At 43.1% G+C, this 25,026-nt stretch overlaps 1 protein-coding gene across 1 annotated transcript in view; it reads right to left on the bottom strand.

Moving 5' to 3' along the window:
* MMP24 (matrix metallopeptidase 24) overlaps window positions 1-25,026 on the bottom strand; it is a 119,459-nt gene that overhangs the window by 11,198 nt on the left and 83,235 nt on the right. The window contains exons 2-5 of the mRNA XM_075277317.1: window positions 23,806-23,954; window positions 19,410-19,526; window positions 17,485-17,789; window positions 12,751-12,912 (exon numbers count right to left, since the gene is read on the bottom strand). Coding sequence (XP_075133418.1) covers window positions 12,751-12,912; window positions 17,485-17,789; window positions 19,410-19,526; window positions 23,806-23,954 — 733 coding nt within the window. The remainder of the gene's footprint in view (window positions 1-12,750; window positions 12,913-17,484; window positions 17,790-19,409; window positions 19,527-23,805; window positions 23,955-25,026) is intronic.

Here is a 25,026-nt window from a genome sequence, read left to right on the forward strand (position 1 = left end):
ACTGCTGATCTACTGGGATTTTCACACACAACCATCTCTAGGGTTTACAGAGAATGGTCCGAAAAAGAAAAAACATCCAGTGAGCGGCAGTTCTGTGGGCGGAAATGCGTTGTTGATGCCAGAGGTCAGAGGAGAATGGCCAGACTGGTTCGAGCTGATAGAAAGGCAACAGTGACTCAAATAGCCACCCGTTACAACCAAGGTAGCCAGAAGAGCATCTCTGAACGCACAGTACGTCGAACTTTGAGGCAGATGGGCTACAGCAGCAGAAGACCACACCGGGTGCCACTCCTTTCAGCTAAGAACAGGAAACTGAGGCTACAATTTGCACAAGCTCATCGAAATTGGACAATTGAAGATTGGAAAAACGTTGCCTGGTCTGATGAGTCTCGATTTCTGCTGCAACATTCGGATGGTAGGGTCAGAATTTGGCGTCAACAACATGAAAGCATGGATCCATCCTGCCTTGTATCAACGGTTCAGGCTGGTGGTGGTGGTGTCATGGTGTGGGGAATATTTTCTTGGCACTCTTTGGACCCCTTGGTACCAATTGAGCATCGTTGCAATGCCAAAGCCTACCTGAGTATTGTTGCTGACCATGTCCATCCCTTTATGACCACAATGTACCCAACATCTGATGGCTACTTTCAGCAGGATAATGCAATGCCATGTCATAAAGCTGGAATCATCTCAGACTGGTTTCTTGAACATGACAATGAGTTAATTGTACTCCAATGGCCTCCACAGTCACCAGATCTCAATCCAATAGAGCATCTTTGGGATGTGGTGGAACGGGAGATTCGCATCATGGATGTGCAGCCGACAAATCTGCGGCAACTGTGTGATGCCATCATGTCAATATGGACCAAAATCTCTGAGGAATGCTTCCAGCACCTTGTTGAATCTATGCCACGAAGAATTGAGGCAGTTCTGAAGGCAAAAGGGGGTCCAACCCGTTACTAGCATGGTGTACCTAATAAAGTGGCCGGTGAGTATATATATTATAAATAAACGCACTGAGCACTCCCACTACTTGCCACTAGGGGTCACACTTAACAGGACAAAGATCGACATTCGGAAGAATAAATCTAGTATTATGGCCGCTCTCACAGTACACACTTCATTTAAGGATTTTGGTGAAGCAGAGGAGCATGACTCTACACCATTAACCATAATTTATACAGGCAATTCATTTTGGGAACAAAAGGTCCAAGGTGGCTAATGTGTTCAAAATAGGAATCTTAGGCGCTGTTTATGTTATTACTTGGCCACATAGCTTAGATAGCTCAGTGCTGACAGGAGTAATATCAAAGCCAGACATACATTTTACATTTGTCCTCATCCCTACAGTGAATTCTTGATAGTGATGGTTACGGGTGCTGAGGTGTTTAATCCACCTTAGTGTGGTTATGGTAATCTGTGGGTCTCCTTGGTTTATGGGCCAGATGGAAGCTGCAATCTCAATACTGATACCAGTGCTTATGGGCTCCCTAAGGTTCCTGGGCTCCAGTGTGACTGTACCCTCTGCACCTCCTCAAGTTACACCCCTGCACATACACATTACACGCAAAGATGTAGAGCAACATAGCAATTTTTGTCTGGCATGTGTAGTCTGGTGTCACACAGGGGTGGGCCATGGACACACTGCTGAGTTTCTGTCAGGGTTGTGGTTGAGCCGATCTTGAGATTTCAGGATCGATGTTAAAATCAAATTTGTGATAATTTTCCGGCCGATCCCGATCATGAAATTTGCTCGATCGCTGATTGGAATCCGATCTTTCCCGATCGCTCAACCCTAGTCAGGGTACTTCTGTGGTGGTCCACTTTCAGAGATCACTGCAAAATTGACTGAATTTGTCAGGCAGAAAATTTCAGGAATTTGATGCGGATTCTGAAAATCGGCTTCAAAAACAGCTCCCAAATCTGCCTCCCATTCATTCCAATGAGCATTTTAGTAAGATTCTTCCTGAAGATTCTTCTTTTTTTTCAGCTAGCTCTTTATTCAAAATCAGCTTCTGTCTCCCACTGAAATGAATGGAGGTAGAATTTGGAGCCTGCCTAAAAATCAGCTCCCAATTCCTACATGTGAACACACCCTTACAGATCCATGCATAGACCCATTATAATACACTGGCATATGCCTGGAGCCCAAATGGGTAAATTGGATTTATAATGGCATTCTCCTTTAAGAGAAGACGACGGACAGCTCTGCTGCAGACACAACATTTATATTCCAGGCTTCTGGCGGTAGTCACTGAAGTGTAAGAGATCTCACAATGAATAAGCATCCTGGCAGCTCCAATAATGTAAAGCCCCTTATAAAATGTCATCGGGAGGAAATAATGCTCAGAATTTATTGCTGCGTCCAAATTAAAGTCATTTCCAGTTTAAGGTAAAAAGCAAATGTCGGAGTTGAGCGTGTGTAGACATCGCAGATAATAGACTGATATTCATCTCCGCAATGAAAGGCAAATGTGATTTATACTAAGTGTGATACATACATGGGCCGTATTGTTAGCAGATCAAAACGCTATTCCCGGAGATGTGATTTATCTAATCATGAATAAGAATCGTCACCGGTGAGTAGGAGTCATTCAGTCGACAAGTTGTTAAAAAGTCTATTTAGTTGTTTCTCAATTACCGGTGCATCTGTTTCAGAGAGAATTTAGTCAAAACCAACATGGCCGCCACTACAGCGCCTGCACCGGATGTCAAGCAGGATTGCGATATTTCACCCCCACTCCCTGCACTATCGGGGTTCACTATTTAGAAGGGTATGTTCCTGCACTGTGGTAGCGTATAAGGAACGATCCAAACCATTCGCCATAAATTCAGCAAAAATCTCAAAAGTAATAAGGCTGTCCAGTGACAATCCAGGCAAGTTTGCCTTGTTCTCAAAAATTGGGTGTCTGGACAGGCTGGAAGCTGTCCCAGGGGTAGGACTTAAAGGGTCCAATTTTTACTAACGAAACGTTTGACATATATGGTCAACAAACCTCCATGCATGTGGAGAATAAGACCATGTCCAATCTACTAGGCCAGGGGTAGGGAACGTACGGCTCTCCAGCTGTTGCAAAACTACAACTCCCAGCATGCATACCTGCTCTGCTGTTCTTGGAACTCCCATGGAGGTGAATGGAGCATTTTGGGAGTTGTAGTTTCACAGCAGCTGGAGAGCCGAAGGTTCCCTACTAGAGATGAGCGAACAGTGTTCTATCGAACACATGTTCGATCGGATATCAGGGTGTTCGCCATGTTCGAATCGAATCGAACACCGCGTGGTAAAGTGCGCCAAAATTCGATTCCCCTCCCACCTTCCCTGGCGCCTTTTTTGCACCAATAACAGCGCAGGGGAGGTGGGACAGGAACTACGACACCGGGGGCATTGAAAAAAATTGGAAAAAGTCATTGGCTGCCGAAATCAGGTGACCTCCATTTTAGACGAATAGTGGATTTCAAATCCGGGTCATATGAGAATGTGAACTTTGTGACTATGAGACAGGGATAGCTGTACAGGCAGGGATAGCTAGGGATAACCTTTATTTAGGGGGGAATGTTATTAAAAATAACTTTTTGGGGCTCTATCGGGTGTGTAATTGTGATTTTTGTGAGATAAACTTTTTCCCATAGGGATGCATTGGCCAGCGCTGATTGGCCGAATTCCGTACTCTGGCCAATCAGCGCTGGCCAATGCATTCTATTAGCTTGATGAAGCAGAGTGTGCACAAGGGTTCAAGCGCACCCTCGGCTCTGATGTAGCAGAGCCGAGGCTGCACAAGGGTTCAAGCGCACCCTCGGCTCTGATGTAGGAGAGCCGAGGGTGCACTTGAACCCTTGTGCACCCTCAGCTCTGCTACATCAGAGCCGAGGGTGCGCTTGAACCCTTGTGCACACTCTGCTTCATCAAGCTAATAGAATGCATTGGCCAGCGCTGATTGGCCAATGTATTCTATTAGCCTGATGAAGTAGAGCTGAATGTGTGTGCTAAGCACACTCATTCAGCACTGCTTCATCACGCCAATACAATGCATTAGCCAGTGCTGATTGGCCAGAGTACGGAATTCGGCCAATCAGCGCTGGCTCTGCTGGAGGAGGCGGAGTCTAAGGTCGGACCTGAATGGAGACTGGTGTGGAGCGATCTTAGACTCCGCCTCCTCCAGCAGAGCCAGCGCTGATTGGCCGAATTCCGTACTCTGGCCAATCAGCACTGGCTAATGCATTGTATTGGCGTGATGAAGCAGTGCTGAATGTGTGTGCTTAGCACACACATTCAGCTCTACTTCATCGGGCTAATAGAATGCATTGGCCAATCAGCGCTGGCCAATGCATTCTATTAGCGTGAACTGAGTTTGCACAGGGGTTCTAGTGCACCCTCGGCTCTGCTACATCAGATTGCTACATCTGATGTAGCAGTGCCGAGTGTGCATCAGATGTGTAGTTGAGCAAAACTGACTCAGCACTACTAAGTCTCTGCATTCGCATAGGAATGCATTGGCCAGCCTTCGGCCAATCAGCGCTGGCTCTGCCGGAGGAGGCGGAGTCTAAGGTCGGACCTGAATGGAGACTGGTGTGGAGCGATCTTAGACTCCGCCTCCTCCAGCAGAGCCAGCGCTGATTGGCCGAATTCCGTACTCTGGCCAATCAGCACTGGCTAATGCATTGTATTGGCGTGATGAAGCAGTGCTGAATGTGTGTGCTTAGCACACACATTCAGCTCTACTTCATCGGGCTAATAGAATGCATTGGCCAGCGCTGATTGGCCAGAGTACGGAATTCGGCCAATCAGCGCTGGCTCTGCTGGAGGAGGCGGAGTCTAAGGTCGGACCTGAATGGAGACTGGTGTGGAGCGATCTTAGACTCCGCCTCCTCCAGCAGAGCCAGCGCTGATTGGTCGAGTTCCGTACTCTGGCCAATCAGCACTGGCCAATGCATTTCTATGGGGAAAAGTTAGCTTGCGAAAATCGCAAACTGACAGGGATTTCCATGAAATAAAGTGACTTTTATGCCCCCAGACATGCTTCCCCTGCTGTCCCAGTGTCACTCCAGGGTGTTGGTATCATTTCCTGGGGTGTCATAGTGGACTTGGTGACCCTCCAGACACGAATTTGGGTTTCCCCCTTAACGAGTTTATGTTCCCCATAGACTATAATGGGGTTCGAAACCCATTCGAACACTCGAACAGTGAGCGGCTGTTCGAATCGAATTTCGAACCTCGAACATTTTAGTGTTCGCTCATCTCTATTCCCTACCCCTGTACTAGGCTGTCTCCATAAAGTCAGTACAAATAAATGGACACAGCTAGTCACACTTATCCATTATCCACAGGATACAACCCTGCCTGAACGCTGGGGGTCCGACTGCTAGGACCTCTGGTGATCACAACAATGGTGGATTCTTGAGTGTCTTATGTAAATGGAAGGTGGCATATGCTAAAGTAAGATCCACATGAATGTGAAGACCGGAGGTCTCCTAACATGCCTCCCAACTTCCTTATTCGCTTCAATTGAGGTCAGGCGGATTTTTACATCTAGCTGATTTTTTCAGCTAGAGGAAAAAAAGCGTCATGATCATGAACTATCTTCAAGCAGATTCTGCCCAATGGAGGAGGCGATTTTTGAGGCAGATTTTGAGGAGGGTTAAATATGCCAAAATTTTTTAAATTGGGCAAAATATTAAAACTGCTACTAATTTACCTAGAAGGTGATATTTTGTGCATGGTGCATGTATAACTTTGCCCACTACAGTGCATGGTACCAGAGCCCAGATGAAGCACATACCCCCATCCCCAATGACTTCAAAGTAGTGACAGCTGCTGGGAACGATGCCATGTGACCCCTATCTGCTATGCTAAATGGTTAATAGCTGGCTGACAGATTGGTGCCGAGCCATTTTTCATCCTCAATGACACTTCGGGGAGTTGTTTAGTGGGTACAATGGCATTCAAGTTCACCATTATAATAAGGCACCTGGAAGTGACTTTATTGTAACACTGTATATGGGCAATAACATATAGTTAATGTTCTCCAATATCACACAGACATGGCAGATGTCATTCCTCTAGATCCTAGTCTAATGGAGATGGATATTTTTTACTTTAGCTCTAAGCCAAGGAGGACAAGGGGTGACCCAGCCATGGTAGATTTAGTTGGCATCTATACCAGAGTATCATGCACATCCCTAATATTTCTGATATTGCACTGGAAACACAATGCTATTCTCCCAAGCTGTCCAAGCTGGTATATAAGAATAAGGGAGAATTCACACGTAGTAAAGTGGAGTGCAATCTGGTACGTATACGCATGTCAGCAGTTTGCGTGCTCAAAAAGATCCCATTGATTTCAACGGGAGTTACGAGCGTATACGCCGCATAATTTTGCGCCCGTAATTTTGCGGCCATGCGGAAAGAAAAGTACTTCGTGATCTACTTTCATGTCCGCATCATTCGTGCGGGCTGCGCTCACAAAGCACAGGGACCCCATTATAGTCTATGGGTTCCATGAGCTTTCACAGCACACCGCTTGCCAGTGCGTTTGGTAGTCCATTCAGGGGGTCCCCATGCAGACTCCCCAAACGGATTACCAAACGCAGATGTGAATGAGGGGTAACCTATCTATCTGCAGAACTTCGTTGGTTGACAGGCTGGGTTCTGGTGACAGACTCCCTTTAAATGAGTTGTTGGGATGTTGGAACATCAGTACTAGATCTGTAGCGAAATGAGGAAGTGAGTATAGGTTTTTTGGGTTTTTTTCTTTGCAACTTTAAAAAAAAAATAAAGACAAAAAAGACACTATAAAAAGTGAATGAAGAGAACAATACGTGAAATATTATAGCTCTGAAAAGGATATACTGTATTGATAAGACCATCTAAGTACAGTGCATGGAATAGAAACATAAAAGAGCTAAACTCAGCAGTAGTATAAAGAGGAGCAGCATGAAGTATAGACCACTGTTCACACACCATACCTGATGGGCGTGTAAAGTATTCCGGATAGGCTTCCATAAATAACACTTTAATATTTTAACATGGAAGTTATAATTTACTGATATGTTGGAACAAGTAACTAATGGCAACCAATCAGCAGCCGCCGCCGGTTTGTTCCGTACATGTCTACAAGTGTATGATTGCTATGTAGCGCTGTACATTAGCCCTTACACAAATTGACGTTAAATTACCATCTGGGACTCCAATCCCAACACTTGTAAAAAGCATTTATTGCTTTAAAAGACAAGTTTACGCCAATTAATCTGCGCAGCACAGAAATGTAAAAGGTAAAATGCAAGGCACTACTTTATAGAGTAGATTATAGTATAGTTTATTATTAAGCACTAAAGGGGTTTTATGTTATCAGAAAATTGCCACATCTGGTATTGCAGCTTAGCCTCATGCACAAAACAATTGTGGTTTTTACTGCCCCCAAAAAAACATGTTATCCGCAGTCACGGATTCTTAAAAAGACTTGTATGATCGCCTTTACTGTGTCCCATATGCGGCCAAGAATAGCCCATGCTTCGTAATTTGAAGTTCATGTACATGACACGGACACACAAAAAAATTGGTTGTGAGTAGAGATGAACGAGTACTATTTGAAACTCCCATTTCGAATAGAACGCACCCATAGGAATGAATGGCACGCAGACTTTGCCCCTGCGTGCCGGCCGCTTCCATACATTCCTATGGGTGCGTGCTATTGGAAACGGCCGTTTCGAATAGTACTCGTTCATCTCTAGGGACTCATTCATTTCTATGAGCCCATACTCATAGAAATGAATGAGTCCCTACTTTTATCCAGAACTGTGGATAGAAAATACCGTCGTATACTTAGGCCTTATTCTACTCAAATGAACTTCAGAATTGACCCCAAAGAGTTAGGCTATATTCACATGACCAAGGTGCAGAATGACCTTGATAAACGTCCATTTTTCACAGCCATCTCACACCCGCCTGTGACGAGTGACTTGAGGCCTTATACACACTGCAGACCATGAACTGTTCAAGTGCAGATTTTTGATGACCAAATGGCCATTATAGAACCCCTGAATTTCTATGACTATCAATGATTGCTTTAATGGACAAACATGATACAGTTAGGGAATAGCTAGATGACAATTCCCCAGAAGCTGCTGGAGAACCCTGGAGGAAGGGGCACAAGGGACAGTGAGCCCTAAGTTGAAGCCCCCCACTGTCCCTTCCTATTGCCAGGCCCTATCCTACGTAATAGGCGGCAACTCTAAGACGATCCCTTCCTATATATGTGATACACAAAACGCAGACAAGATGAACAACAACAAAGGGAGGTCAGCTAGCCAGGGTTCGGTAACAGTCGAGCAATGCAGTGCCAAATCGGAGTCCAAAAGAATAGTCAGTAGGGAAAGCCAGAGGTCAAGGATAAGAATACAAGTAAATAAACAGCAAGAGAAGCCAGCAAGCATGAGGCAATAACAGGCACCAGTGTGAATGTGAGCCAAGACTACATAGGGGAGGATAAACCCGCCCTGGACCTGACAGGAAGGCAGGCTGTCAATCACAGGGCAAGACCAAATTTAACTACTTCATGGACAGAGGCAGACAAGGGCAGAAGACGGGTGTGGTGCAAATTCAATTAAAGAACTAGAGCTGAGTTCACACAGTGCGACTAAAAACTCTAAGCAAATTATCAAACTGCACACACCTCCTGCGCCGCACCATGCGAGCAGAGGGTGGCGCAGAGACCCGAACAGGCAGAGATGTTACAGATACATTTCAGTTTTTTTGACAGCTGTGAACAGACATGTGAAGTGACACATTGAATTCAATGTATTTGTATGTGTGAGAGACATTGCAAAAGTGATCGTTATGTCCATTTTTCATTATTCTGTGAAAAAAAATTAAAATAAATAAAGCAGACCCTTCTTTCAAATCTCAGAGGATTCTTAGGGTCCATTCACAGAGAGTTTTTTGGTGAGGATTTTGCTGCTGAATCTGTGTCAGAATCCATGTGGAAAAAATGTCTCTCCATAGAAATCTATGGGTTCCGCTAACGGGGAAAAAAAGCTTCCTTCAGGTGGATTCTGCCTGCGAAAATCAATGCAGTCAATGAGAAGCAGAAAATCCACATGGAATTGTCAAAAATCGCGTGGGAAAAAAAAAAAAATCACTTTTTTTCAAGGTGCATACACTGAGCTGGAGGAAAAAAATAATTTCCTAATCACTGAAGTGGATTTTTTCCTCACCAAAAAACTCTGTGTGAATAGACCCTTAGGGTCCATTCACAGAGGAAAATGGTAAGGAATTTGGTGTGTAATTTCAGCGCTGAAAAAAAAGCCTCTCATTGACTTCAATGGTTTGCTTTTTCTTTTATTTTCTTCAAAATACGGCTAGCTGCGACTGGATGCTTGTCGCGGCATTCCTCTCCAGATTAAGCCCAAATAAATGGGCCTAGTCGGGAGGGAGGTGTCGCGAGGCAGACATCTACAGCTGAATCAGCCACAGAATCCGCCTGAAGAAAGGGCAGGTCACTTCTTTTTTCCGCAAGCAGGAACAAACCGCTCGCGAAAAAACAAAATGATCAGCTCCCATTGATTTCAAAGGGAGGCGGTTTTTTGAGCTGGATTCTGACGCGATTTCTGCGTCAAAGTCTGGCCCAAAAAACCCTGTGTGAACTCACCCTAGGCTAAGGCCCCACATTGCGGAAACGCAGCTTTTTTTGTTGTAGATTTTGCTGCATTTTTTTTTTTTTTTTTTTGAGCCAAAGTTGAGAATGGCTACAAAAAGGAATGGGAAATATATAGGAAGCTCTTGAACTTCTCCCTTCTGCTAAATCCACTCCTGGCTTTGGCTCAAAAAACCGCAACAAAATCTGCAACCAAACAAGCTGCGTTTCCGCAATGTGGGGCCTTAGCCCTAAGAAGCTTCTTCTTCAGACGGAGGACCCAAGCTGCAGAAAAGCAGCTCTTTTTGTTTCAGATTTTGTTGCAGTTTTTTGAGTCAAAGCCAGGAGTGGATTGAGCGGAAGGTATAAGTATAAGAACTTATACTTATAATGCAATATATTTCCCATTCCTTTTGTAGCCATTCTTGGTTTTGGCTCAAAAAAGGCAACAGGCTAAAGCCCCACAGGCTGTCCAGTAGCAAAAATGCACTGCAGGAAAAACCGCGGTGGCAATGCATCTCGGTTCTTCCTGCAGTGCTTTAGATAGAAAGTTTGCAGAGGTTTCCTCTGCAGACTTTCTGTTTCAATTATACCTATGGGGAAACGGCTGGTGTTTCTGTAGATATAATTGACATGCTGCAATTTCAAAAACTGCGCCGGTTTTGGAAATCAAGGTGTGTCTGCTCCACGTTTTTTTACTGCAATGTGGGCATTGGATTCACTAGAGACCCAGCCACTTTGCCTTGTCTGTAAGGGTCAATTCACCCAGAGTTTTTTGGTGAGGATTTTGGCGCTGAATCCGTGCAAGAATCCATGTGGAAAAAAACGCCTCCCCATAGAGCGCTATGGATTCTGCTAGCTATTTTTTCCACTATCGGGTTTTTTTCTGCTAGCGTAAAAAAGCTTCCTTCTGGTGGATTCCTCCTGCAAAAACCAACAACGTCAATGGGAGGTGGAAAATCCACATGGAATTGGCCAAAACCGTGTGGAAAAACCGCTAGTGTTTTTTTCATGGTCCATACACTATACTGGAGGAAAAAACATTTCCTAATTCCTGAAGCGGATTTTCTCCTTGCTAAAAAAACTCGTGAATGGACCCGTAAACACCGCAATTTTTCCTCTGCAGGGAAATCGTGGCATTTACGTCCCATGGGGCCCTGGTCTAACACCTCAAAATCTGCTCCAAACACATCCCTATCTGCCTCCTTTTTTGAAAAAATTGGAGACAGTGTCCATCTGTTCTTTTTCAATAGGCTGAAAAAAAGAAGAATCCTGCGCTATCTCGACGCAACTTTAGCATTGGACTCTTGGCAGAAGCCGCGGTGCTTGGCTGCACGCTGGTCAACTCCATTAAAGGGGTTATCAGTACATGCAAACCAGGAATGGAAAATACAACAGAATAGGTTGCATAAGGTTTTCTGCCATTGTGTCCACAATGAAATTATTCGCTATATTGTTCAAAATATTTTGCAAGGACAAAGTGTAAATCCAGCCTAAGGCCAAATCACATGGGAATTATATGCTGCTGAATTTCCAGAAAGCTGCAGTGGCAAATATACCAAATATACCGATAAGCTGCAGCTGTCCTTCAAGAATGCATTGCAAAGTTGAAAGCATTTGCCCTGCTGCAGGTTTCATAGCCACAATGCAGATCACTTTGCACTGCAGGATTTTTCGGACTGCATGGTAGTTGCAGCACTTGGCACAAATATAAAGCACTTTGCTGCTATGGTACATTGCAGCACATTAGCGACCACCAAGTCTGAGATAGCCAACCTGCATGTCTGACTTGGTCCGGTTAAAAAAAAACGGTTTTGCCGTGGAGAGGCAGAAGACGCTCATGTGCGGTCACGCTGCAAAACCGTTCAAGTGAATGGGTTTGAAAACTGACCGCCGGGTTTCCATCCCCTATCCAGTTTCTTGGGGCAGAAGACAGAAACCAGTCGGATTGGCTAAAGTGGAGAGTGGAATCCTACTGATCAGTGCCATAAACTGCATGGAGTGCCAGGGTGAATATTCAGCTGGCGCTCCACATGCAGGAGACTTAATATCAGTGATGCATTTTTGGGGTTCCTAGTGGCAGAGATTTATTGACAAATCCATGCAGTGGATAGACTATAAATGTTTATCCAAAGATGCATTACTGGCTACTGAAGATTTTCTACATTTAGGTCCCACCCAATTTTATATCTCTCTGGTCTTTTCTAGGAGTCTACATACAAATATTATGTATGAAAGAACATGAGACATACATTTTCATAAATACTCGCGTCCATATCCATATCAACCAGTAGACCTCTCTGAGCACTTTTCAGAAATACAATTATAGGTTCCCTTAAAGGAATGCTAAGCCTAGAAGTGAGTACACAGCATTTAAAGGGGTTGTCCATTTACTGAGCTACACGGTATGGACCAAAAGCTCCGTTCAGAATACAGTGTACTATGCACTGCAGCGGTGGTACCTGGAAGTGCAGCCCCTTGTAGCAGCCGCAGCAGCTGATCAGTTTAGGTATCAAATCTCAACAGTATCAAATAATTTCAGATCCTAAATAACCCCCTTTAACCTTTGGCAGATCTGCTTCTTTGTAGGATGGAGACCAACCAAGGCGATGGGGCCAAGGGGTGGCACATCTTAATCTTTCTGCTGTACTATAGACAGTAGATAACAAGGAATCTCCGGCTCCAGCCAGAAGACATAGGACAATGAAGCGTAGGGGGCATAGTTGTGCTCCTGGTAAACCAAAACATGATCTCATTATAAATTTCTCATTTCTAACTGTAATATTTGACAAAATATGATCAAGAGAAAAGTTGAGATGAAAGGCAACTACGATTTTTAAAACATTTTTATGCATTTGCTGTGTTTAGTAGAGATGAGTGAGTAGTATTCAATTGAATACCTCCTTTAACCCCTTGGTGTTCAGCCGCTTACATGGAAACCTATGGCGGGGAGGTATTCGAAAGAATACTACTCGCTCATCTCTAGTGTTTAGTGTTCCTTTAATTGTTTTTGGCCTATTCGTCAGGTTCAGGATAGTGGGTCATGTGATGACTTCACAACGACGGCCCACCTGATGACCTCACAAGACAGCCCACCTGATGACATCATGCATGCACTCACCATAGATTTTCTGGATTCCCAATAGATCATCCTGGGGAAGCTTGAAGTTATGTGTTTCCATATATTGGTAGAAAGGTGCCATTATGGCGCTGGGATCGTTGGAGTGCTCCAAACCCAAGGCATGACCCAGTTCATGAACAGCGACTAGAAAGAGGTCGTTACCTGTAGGGACAAACACAACAAATTGGTTATGAGGGAAACGTAAAAGATGAAACGTGTGTAATGCTGTGCCATACAAAGGAACTATAGCGTATGGTAATATTGGACCATAGGAACTCCTGGTTAGACTATACAGACGCCATGTTTAGATGGCTTTGTCTGTTGATCCCTATTATGGTCACTGCCGCTCCTTATTCCCATTTCCTATTCCGCAGTGGACACCGTCCTGATACGTTCAGCTACTTATTATAATTCTGAATGCAGCGTAATTACAAAGTCTATACCCAAGAGTGATGAAACCATGGGAAGTAATTTACAGCTCCTTTTATGATAGAGCCACTAACAATTTACTTTGTAAACAAGAAAATAAACCATACAAAGGCTTATTTAATAAGGCAACATAAATGCAAATGTCTGCATCTTAGCTCTGCCACAACAACAGGCTTAGGCACTACCGATGTTCAATTCATGTTCTAAAAGGGGTCACACACTCATCTGTCTTTTACCTGTACTCAATGCGGTGGGATTCTCAGGTTAAGGCCATACTGTTAAGAAGGTGTTGTAGAAGTGTCACTCTATTCCTAGTCTAGTAAGAGCTAGTCTGACAGTCTAGGCAACCTTTGGTACTCCAGCTGTTGTCTTAGACCTCGCATGAAAGTGAATAGAGCATGTTGGGAGTTGTAGTTTCAAAGCAGCTGGAGTGCCGAAGGTTGCTGACCCCTGGTCTAGAATATAGCCCAGGGAGACCCGCTTATTGTTTGTGGGCATGAGTTTGGCAGATGGATACATGCAGAACCTCTTCAAATTGGTTCAGTGGTGTACATGAACCGTAATCACTGTACAGGGTTTTACAGATGGTAAATCTAAGATGGCAGATGAATGCCACCATCTTGTATTTATAGAAGACCTTTCACCACCTCCATCGATTCAAGTGCTTAGCATCTTTTAATAGCTGCTGCTCCTCTGATTCCAGCACAGTTGGAATTTTCTCTATAGCCCCTGCCATTCCTAAACAAAAAGTGCAGTTAGTTTTGATGCCTGATGTGCTATTTAAAGGGATTCAATTATTAAAATTCAATTTTTTTCTCCGTAACACGTAGGAATAGCCTTAAGAAAGGCTATTCATCTCCTACCTTTAGATGTCTTCTCTGCACCGCCGTTCAGTAGAAATCCCGGTTTTCTTCTGTAAGCAAATTAGTTCTCTCGCAGCACTGGGGGCAGTCCACAGCTCTCAAACAGCACTGGGGGCGTCCCCAATGCTGCGAGAGAAATCTCTATCTTCGCCTGGAACAGCCTCTCCTTGCGTTTTCTTCCGGCACTGGCTTCAAACTTCTAGGGCATGCGTAGTCAGCTCTGTGTCGGGCAGAGCTGTCTGCGCATGACCGCAGCAATTTTCCTGTGGCCGCTTACACCAGTTGACTGTGTAAGCAGTAAGCTGAGGTAAGCAGCCACAAGAAAATGGCCGCAGGCTGTTTGAGAGCTGGGGACCGCCCTCAGTGCTGCGAGAGAACTCATTTGCATACAGAAGAAAACCGGGATTTCTACCGAACGGCGGTGCGGAGAAGACATCTAAAGGTAGGAGAAGAATAGCCTTTCTTAAGGCTATTCCTACGTTTTAATGAGAAAAATTTTAATTTTAATGATTGAATCCCTTTAAGCTCTGTAATGTCTGATAGGCGGTGTCAGGAAGGGGGCGTGATTCAGAGCTCTGATCAGATACAGCCTGTGTCAGACCTCAGTGTCATACCCTTTATCTGTTCCTGCCTGATACCGTCCTCCTGACAGTACAGAGCCTAAATAGCATATCAGGTACCAAAATTAACAGAATGGATTGCTCAGGAATGGTGGGGTCAAGAAACAAATTTCCAACAGTTCCAGAATCAGTGGAGCAGCGACTAGCAACAGATGTTAAGAACTGGAGTTGGTGCAGATAGTAAAAGGTCCCCTTTCATTTGAGTTTTTCAAATGAGAAGATAGGTGTATGAGAATTCTATCAGAAAATGATATTGTACTTAAAGAGGACACTTATTTCTTATCCACAGGAATCAGACCCCAATGATCAAGAAACTGGAGACTGAAAGTTCCCCACTATCCTCCCTATAAATGAAGTGCCATTGTGCTTGAATGACTGGAGCTTAATTCACCGCAATGAGGATGCTGGGATTACAATCTCGGGCAGCCCCATATTAGTGAATGTAGTGTCGTTCAGGCAAACACACTGGCTGGGAAAGTGCATAAAATATTCATATGAACAGAGAGACCACATATTAATAGAAGCAGTTATATAACACGTTGTGATGACTCTGTGATGTCACCAAGGTACTCTCTATATCACCCTACATGTTATATAGCAGAATCACTGTTATTAGTGATCTCATCCGCCACAGCCTGAACACTACATACTACCCTTCTGAATACAGTAACACTCATGTCAATAATCAGTTTTTGGAAAAGTGTCTATGTTGGGTTAGATAGTGGTAATGAAGTCAGTAAACCACTTAGTTGTCTTGAGTCATATCATCTGCTGTCGTGGTTTTTAATTACTTATTTCTGCTGTTTGTGAAATATCTGATGATGTCGTCAGTTTCCATGTGGCCCTTTTTAAGGGCGTATAGTATTACAAATAAAGCTCCGCGTTGTCCATGTGTAATGGAGTTCGGCCTATTTAAGTGAATAGGGCTCAACTGAAATAACTGACACACCCCATGTATAAGGCTGAGCTCACATGGGAGTATTTTGGTCAGGACAAAAAAGATGGCTCCCATTGAAATCAATGGATGCCAGTCAGTTCTTTTTCCCGGGAACAGTTTGTTCCGGCTCCCAGAAAAAAGAATGGACATGCTCAATTTTCAGGCGGAGTTTTCACACGAATCCGCCTGAAGACACTCCCTCTTCTCGACTAGGCCCATTCATTTGGGCCTAATCCGGAGCGGAGTGCACAACTGGATGCCGGTGCACTGCAGCTACCCGCATTTTGGACTGGAACCAAGAAACCCTGTGTGAACCCGGCCTAAGAGTGGTGCTGATCCTGAAAACACATGTTTGTTTTTTTTTACAAATCCTACAACACCTTTCTTTTTTTTACCTGATTTTTTTTATCTACTGTAATACCATGAGTTTTCACTAGTGACGATGTCACCAATCATGGCATAGTTATATGATACCACCCTTAGGGCTAATTCACACGTGAACAAAGGGGCGGAATTTGACAGCGGATTTCGCTTCAAAATCCGCCCCTTTACAATAGTGGTCTATGTAGATTGCATTTTTTTTTTCTGCTAGCAGATTTTTTTGCTAGCAGAAAAAAACAGAAGCGACACGACCTTTCTTCAGGCCTAGCGGTAGCATCCTCCGATGTCGGCTCATTCATTTAAGCCGGCTACGGAGGGAAAAGATGGTTGTGGCAGGCGGGTTTTGACCCGAGAGTGACGCGGCTCCCGCGTCACTCTCTGTCAAAATCTGCCCCCACCGCCTCCGTGTGAACGAGCCCTAATATCTGTTCCCAACTTATGCCAACATAGATTTTGTGACTATAAAAAAGTGTGTGTGTGGGGGGGGGGGGCAAATAAAAAAAGAGAATGACTGCAGAATCAGACTACATAGAGTTTGTTTGTTGTCTGTCACCATGGAGACACATAGGTTTTCATTAGAGCTATAGAAGCTTTAAGACTTTTTTTTTAATCAAAACCTACTGAAAATTTCTTCATAGTTTAAAAAAAATTTCGGATGAAAATATTGATGTCCCATATCCTTATGCTAATTCATCAGTTTCAGATCGGTGAGGTCCGACACCAGTAACCAGCACATATCAACCAAAATGTATCCGCACCTCTGTCCATTGAGTCGTTTCAGGGTAAGTTCACAGGGAGTTTTTTGGTCAGGGTTTTGTCATTGTCAAAACTGGACCGGAAAACACATACCAGTTTTTTGTGGTAAAATTAGGGGGGTTGGCTTATATTCGGGTCGGCTTATACTTGAGTATATACGGTAACTAATTTCCTGAGGCATTTTTTGCCATTTGAAGCGTTTCCTGAAGCATTTTTTGAGGCATTTTTGGAGGAGTTTCCTGATCCGTTTCCTCTTGGGATGTGGTCATGAATTATATTTTAAAAAACCGCCTGCGTTTCCTGATCAGGTTTTTGCCAAAAACGCTTCAGGTTTCTGACCAAAAAACGTGAGCAGAAAAAAACGGCTCACATTGACTTGCATTGAAGCTGTGGGCCGGAAAACGCTCAGGCGTCAAAAAACAATGGACATCTCGCTTCTTTTTTTGTCGCTAGCGGAAAAGACTCAGAAGCGTTTTGTATACTTTGAATGGTGGTGTTTTTTGGTTCAGGGTTTGGAGGCGGATTTCTGTCAAAACCCTGACCAAAAAACACAGTGTGAACTTAGCCTCAGGGTAAAATATTGCAGGTCAGCTCCCTTTTAGTAGCTGATAATATCAGGACCCCCACCTAAGGGTAGGTCATCAGTATCTTAATCCCGGAAAAGCCCTTGAATTTTAGATACAGGGGGAACAATAAATACATTTGGTCATGAAGGTGGACATAGTATTTGTTATAAAGAACATCTTACCATCATGATTGGAATTCCCCAGTGTCCAGGGCTCATCCGAATCAAAATGCGTATCTCCTCCGATTCCAGGTCCAGGAAAATAGGCATGTGCTAAAAATCCCCCCTCTCCGTCAAATGGAGAGCTGTCCCCGTGAAATCCAGAAGCAAAAAATATCATAATGTCTGCTTCTTTATGAGATGTTTTAATTTCTTGATAGGGGATTTCTTCAAAGGTAAGAGGAGTCACCTTCTGCCAAACATCAAAGGCCTGGCGGATTGCTTTTCTAGTGTCCAGCTCTCCTACTTTAGGAGTATAATTGTGTATGCTGCAAAGAAGGACAAGAGAAGGAGGGGAGAAAATTCAATCCAAATGTCCCCTTCTTTGTAGATATAATGACAATATTTCTATAAAACAGTATGGTCACCTATGAACAACGGTAAAATCTTGAGCAACTTTGTAAATATATTACATAACTCATACTGTAACAATACATTGCATTACTTATATTGTATTCTACCATAAGCCAGAGCTGCATTCACAATTCTGCTGGAAAAAGTCAACAAACTAGCTGACACACAAAACCTAAGTACTTATTCACATGACCAAGCCAAACATCCTTAAATAATGGAAATTTTGGTGCGTCTTTGGCCTTATTTACATGAAAAATGGTCTTATGACCTTTTTGAAAGCCAGCACATGGTCATTTTAAAATCCATAAAGTCTCTGGCTGTATTCACATGTCCATTTTTTTTAACAGGTAAAACAGTTAAATATAGGACAATATAGGGGATGATCCATAATCAACACTGAATATCCATCCGTAGAATAGGAAACAAGTGTCTGACTGCTGATGCTAGGTTCACACATGCATTCGGTTCTCTGTTCGGGGGAGGGTCCCCAAATTACATTATACTTTCATAGAAATACAATCACTATTTTTTACTGAAAAACTATAGGTTCACACTAGTATTTGGCTTTCCTTTCTTTGAGTCCAACAAAACTGAAACCTAATCTTCTTAAAAATAGCTGTTACATACGGAAACCTGCGGACCCCATATACTATAATGGCATCCGCCAAGTTTCTGCCCAAAAAGGGTGGAAAATGCCGAGAGAAAAGTGCTGCTTTACGGCGTTATTCTCTCTGCAGTTTTCAAGCGGGGAGAGGGGAACAGAATTCCCACCATTCAAGAAAACAAGGTCCCTATGTGTATTATAATGGCCCTAACAGTGCCCCCATGTGTAACATAAAAGCCCCCACAGTGTAATCTAATGGTACTCATGTGTAAAAAAAAAAATAATAATAATAATAATAATGGCCCCCATAGTACATGGGCATCCATCCAGAGCAGGTGGCACCTGCATGCAGTGCAGTATGTAATATAGACCAGTGGTTCTTAGCCGCAGCGTGTACCCTCGAGGACTGTGGGGTGCACCCTTTAGGGTACACATACCACAGATTGAGAACCACTGACCTAGGCGATAGTTGTTGATAATAGGAGAACCCTTTAAATGTGACCCTTATGCCAAATATGCCTCTATCTTTGTCCACTCCTATGTCATGAATAAAATATTAGCACTTTAGTAGTATCCCATGAGACCCACCAATATTATAGATGCATGTGCCCAATTGTCAGGACCATATCCAGGGAAGGGAGGATGGGAAAAAGAACCAGGTCTTTGGAAATGTAGTGATGTTGAACTTAGTAGCCACTTTATAGAAACTAGAAAATTCCTTTCCATCTGTTTTCACTAGTATTCATTATTCTCATTATTCTTCATTCAGTCTCTTCAAATCTTCCTTTTCTATGGAATCTAAATACATGTTGTATATAGATCACAATGGAAGAGTAGAGTATTAGGTCTTGCGGACTGGAAAAAGTGTGACTAGCGACATGACCGGCACCATTAGCTTTGTGCGAGGCCTACAATTACAAGCAGAACATACCTGTATGTGATGTGTTTCTGTCTCCACTTCTGGCCTGTTAGTGCATATCTCTTGTTCCTTCTTTTATGGCTTAAGTGAGGAAGGTCAGGTACCCCGCAGCGAGGCTTTTTCATCCACCTACATGACCATTATATTGGAAATAAAGAGCAAACACCACTGTGATCACTGATGCACAAGACTGGCAAGCACATCAAAGTTAGCATTCCCTATTACAAGCAGCCACAAAGCAGAGCGGACAATAGACCTGGAGCTTCTCTTTGACTGTATAGTGAATTTAGGTTTTTCTTCAATGACGGCCATTATATCACATTTCTTTCAGTTGCCACCAGCAATTTGTATTCTTGGCAAAAAATTCCTTAGCTCTGTGAAACAGACTGGGTATTGCCGAAAACGCCGAACATTAGTTAATATATTATGGTAGCGCTATAGGGTTCCTAGATCTAATATATACCTAGTGAAAACTATGTCTATTTAATAAGAGAACTTTTGGAATAACAGTCAGTCCTGGAGGTGTATGAGACCAGGTAATGTCCTATTCCGATGTTAAGCAGAAACATTAAAAAAATCCAATTTTAACTTGATTAAAAAACACAAAAGGTGGGTGAACAATAATTCATGGAGTCTGGGAGGAGACAGGTTATGAGACTTACTAACCATTATAAGCACCTTACTACCGTGTTTCCCCGATAGTAAGACACCCCCGATAGTAAGACGTAGCGGGGGTGTCAGGGGGGTGGTCTAATGTAAGACATACCCCGAAAGTAAGACATACCTACCATCTTACTTTCGGGGAAACACGGTATTTCAACTCAGATCGGCATCTGGAGGACGCCGATCTGAGTTGAATAGAGACACTGCTAGCCGCTGCGCAGACACATTACACTGACCTTTCTCCTCGTTCCCTTCGTTCTTCTCGCCGCTCTCTCTCTCTCCGTAGTCTGGCTACGTCATCACATCGCGTCTCTAACTGTTAGCGAGACCGCAGAGAGAGAGAGAGAGTGGCGAGGGAACGAGGAGAAAGGTAAGTGTAATGTGTACACTGTCTGCACAGATGGAGGGGACATGAATCTGGGACAGACATGGAGAGGACATGAATCTGGGGACAGACATGGAGAGGACATGAATCTGGGGACAGACATGGAGAGGACATGAATCTGGGGACAGACATGGAGAGGACATGAATCTGGGGACAGATAATAAATGTTCATTTTATGGTTAAAACAAAAATCAACATTTTATTTTTCCAATATAAGACATACCCCGAAAGTAAGACATAGTGGGACTTTTGGGGGTAAAAAGAATGTAAGACGCTGCCTTACTATCGGGGAAACACGGTAAGCAATTTATGGTATAGGGAAATACAAATGTGATGACTGGTGGACAAAAGTGACGATTTGGGGGGAAAGAGCCAACCATCTATTGTGTATAGGGAGGTCCAGATTTTCCAAATGTTTGAAGGGGAAAAAAAAAGAGTTGGTCATGTTGGATTCCATCATGACTGATCTTTTGTCTTCACTGGAGATAAACCATCACCAGAAGTACTATATAGAGCAGTGATCTATTCCCTTCTCTCTATTGAGAACATACGAGCAACACATGACTGAAATACACCAGATTTAGGTCTGGTTCATACATAGCCTAAATGGGTTAGTCATGTTATAGAGAAAGACCATAAACCATTATCAGAATCATCCTTTAATAGGTGCTGCTCCACTGATTTTGGCACAGTTGGAATTTTTTCTCTAGCCCCCACCGTTCCTGAGCAATCAGGGCCCTTATTTTTGGTGTTAGATGTGCTGACTAGACTCTCTAATGTCAAGTGGGTGGTGTCAGGCAGGAGCAGGCAAGGGGTGTGATTCTGAGTTCTCACACTGTGATTGGTGCTCTGTGCCACGCCCCTGTGTCTACTCCTGCCTGACATCACCCACTTGACATTAGAGAGTCTAGTTAGCATATCATGCACCAGAAGTAACTCCAATGATTTCTCAGGAACGGTGGTGGTTACAGAAGTTATTCCAATTGTGCCAGAATCAGTGGTGTGGTACCTATTAAAGGATGAAAAGAACTTGAATTGATGGAGGTCGTGAAAGGTCCTCTTTGAGTTGTGGCACTGTGATAGCTTTTATACCCCAGGTCTACATATGAGCTATGTAAACATTGGGCAGTCTCCATGTCCATGCTCAGATGAGCCCGCATCTGTGCAAGTCAACTTAATGGGCCCAGCATATGTGCAGATACAGGAGATTCCTTGTATTAAGTCCACCCATTTGGACATGTGCATAATCTGATAGCACCAAAAATATATTTCTATGTTACTGCAAATGGCATTTTTCTAAAGAAAAAAGTGTACATAATCTCTAAGTGAGGAGTAATCCTTTCCAATTGTTTCGGGTCAATGAGAATTGGTCCCAATGGTCTAAAATTCATCACAACCACTTAACAATTCTTCTCGGCCACTAATCATAATTGCAATGACATGAAACTCCCGTGTGGTGCACAGCTGGAAAATGCGTCCAAATGCAGAAAAATACGTAACGGTTTACAGACCAAGACAAAATATGTGATGAATGAATGAACCTCGTAGGGAACATCCTCAGGTCTATGCCAACCAGCTATTTTTGTTTGCTGGCTTGTTATTTTATATTTGCATTCGGGTACGTGTAATTTTTTTTATTTTTTACTTTTGCACGAAATCATGTGTCTAATGTCTTGTATATTGTACTTTCTATACATACGATTTTAGTGAGCATATACATCTAAATCATGATTTAGATAATTTTTTCTATTTTTGTTTTTATCCATAAGCTACATTCATTTCTTTACCGTACAGTTTGTTATGGTCATGGAACTCCTAAAATTGAAAGGTGTATGGTATGCATTATAATTTTGTTATAATGGCATCTGTATAATAAATACAGGGCAGGACAGGCCTGTCCTTCACCCCACTCCACGAACAAGGGGCATTTGAGACGCAAAATAGGCGATAATGCGCTTCTCTGGCACAAGAAAAGGCAGGGCACTAATAATGCGCCACTGAAAACTGACCGAAACTGGTGCAGATGGGTTGATAAATTCCCCCAATATGTTGTCACTGATCTTTATAAAAACACGTTATCTGTGCTTAATATGCATGGTCAACTATTAGGGAATGCAATCAATATGCCCTTTTAGGCAATTACCGTAAATACTCGAGTATAAGCCGAATTTTTCAGCACAGTTTTTGTGCTGAAAAAGTTCCCCTCGGCTTATACGCGAGTCAAGCAAAAAAAAAAAAAAATATTATTTATTTATTTTTTTGGGAGGGGGGGGGGGGGGGGTTATGACCAGCCACAATAGTAATGTATAGAATCTCCCATAAAATAGTGAGAGAAAAAAAGAAGCTTTAAAAAAATATAATAAAAAAATAAAGTAAATAAATGTTCTAAATCCCTCCTTTCCCTAGAATACATATAAAAGTAGAAAATGACTGTGAAACACATATGCATTAAGTATCCCTGTGTCTGACAGTGCCCGGTCTACTGAATATAGGGGATCTGCAGTGCTCCTGTTCCGTCAGGAACGGGTTAATAGGAGCACTGCAGATACCCTATATTCAGCCAGGCCGAATTCCAAGTGGGGAAAAAAAAAACAATCCTCAAGCTCAGGGAAGGGGCAGACAGACAACCAAAACACCCCCTCCCCTTCCCCAGCACCTACTGCACCCAAAAACTCCGATCATTTTAATTTTTGAAATTTTCCAGTAGCTGCTGCATTTCACACCCCCTCGGCTTATACTCGAGTCAATAAGTTTTCCCAGTTTTTTTGTGGTAAAATTAAGGGCCTTGGCTTATATTCGGGTCGGCTTATACTCAAGTATATACGGTACATGAGACAGCCTTGGGGACAATTGAGCAAAGCACTTACAGGGTTAACTGTGAAGATGGACGTGCCATAGTTGGGGTAAGTTGCACCCAGGTGAATGTAGTGACCATCAAAGGGAAAGCTTCACAATATTGATTGTCTATTGTGAGGATATCAGATTGGCCCGATACTCAGCAGCCCCGATGGCCAACAGTTTTAAGCACTTTCCATTATTTAGACTGTGCATTTAGCAATTGTCCCAGGTAAGAATAGGCCATAATCTCAGGAAACCCCTTACTTACAAGAAGACCCTGGATGAATATTTTATAATAGTACACATGGTAAAATAAACCCTTTAATAAAGATATAGCAGGAAAACGATTACTATGACCATGAAACATGAGACAAATCTGACAATGATAATGATATGGACGTACACTTAGGACCCGCACCCACTGCACAAGTCCCTTGTGGCTGCCATTCAGTGTATGAATGTGGTTATATAAGATCCGATCCCAAATATTCCCATTCTTACTTTACTTTGGCAATGACTTACTCAATGGTCATTTGGTCCAGTACTCCAGTCACCGGAATCCCGTAGAACTGCTGCATTGTTGCAACTGCGGACTGCATAGCTTTTCCTGAATGTAAAGCTGATATTCGGATATCGTATGGGAGCAAATAGCCATATGTCTTCAACCAGCTCTGTGGAGAGAGCAAAAGTCAACCATGAATCTCAGACATGTCCTATAAAACATTCCTTACGTTACGTTGGCCATGGGTAAAAAAGACAAAAAAACAGTATAGATTAGTGTGAATATAGATTATTTAACATCATAATGTTAAAGGTGGTCTTCTACAAAAATGGGGTGACCCATAAAATTTATCAACCACGGTTCATTACCATACACTCAGAATATTTACCCCCTAGATAAAAGCTTTGGAAGTAAGACAAATCCAGGAGCCAAGGAACATTTTTACTGGCCAAAGAATAATAATGAGCTTGCAAATACAAGAAGGAAAGCAATTGTTTGCTTTGGACATCGTGTTTTGTAAGACAGGTACCTCAATGACAAACTGAATTCTAAGAGTTATCCAAGTACCTTCCGTCCTCCATTAATTTCAATGGGGTGTTCCGTTCTGATTTCACAGAACAGGATAGGATAATTATCGTAAGAGAGCATCGGACCCCCATTTCCCCGACAGAAAGGCTTAGGCCCGCACACTCGGTCATGTGGAGGACCTTAAGCTCTATCTCTACATGGAGGCAGCTTACTGTTGAAGAAACCTTCCCCTACAGAAGAACAGGTAACAGAACTGTTTACCTAATTAATTCCTACCCCATAGGCGATGAGTCTCCTCATTAATTCCCGGGCCTCGTTTTCCTTTAATCATATATAATAAAATAGCTCCTTTGACACAATCCATACGCACCATGTCCATAAAACAAGGCATGAAAATTACTGGCAGTTCTGGTCCTGTGAACTAGAGATCTGAGGGTCCCCATACAGATAGTGGCGCGGCTCTGATAATTAACGTTAATGTACAGCCTGGCTCCTATGGACTCGAAAGCAGCTTTAATCACCCGCAGTAAAAATATGCTACCTTCTTTTCCTCTTCCATCCCGCTGGGCAGCTGCTAACATGCTAATTTTTCTCATTCAGCCAGATATTCTGTGTCAGCGGAAAGGATTTGCATATTCATTAGAAATCTGGTGTCTAGCCCTCCCACCCAGAGGCGCCTCGCTCGAAGAGATGTGAAAGGTGAAGAGTGCAAA

The sequence above is a fragment of the Leptodactylus fuscus genome, chromosome 6 (assembly GCF_031893055.1).
Source record: "Leptodactylus fuscus isolate aLepFus1 chromosome 6, aLepFus1.hap2, whole genome shotgun sequence".
NCBI lineage: Eukaryota > Metazoa > Chordata > Amphibia > Anura > Leptodactylidae > Leptodactylus > Leptodactylus fuscus.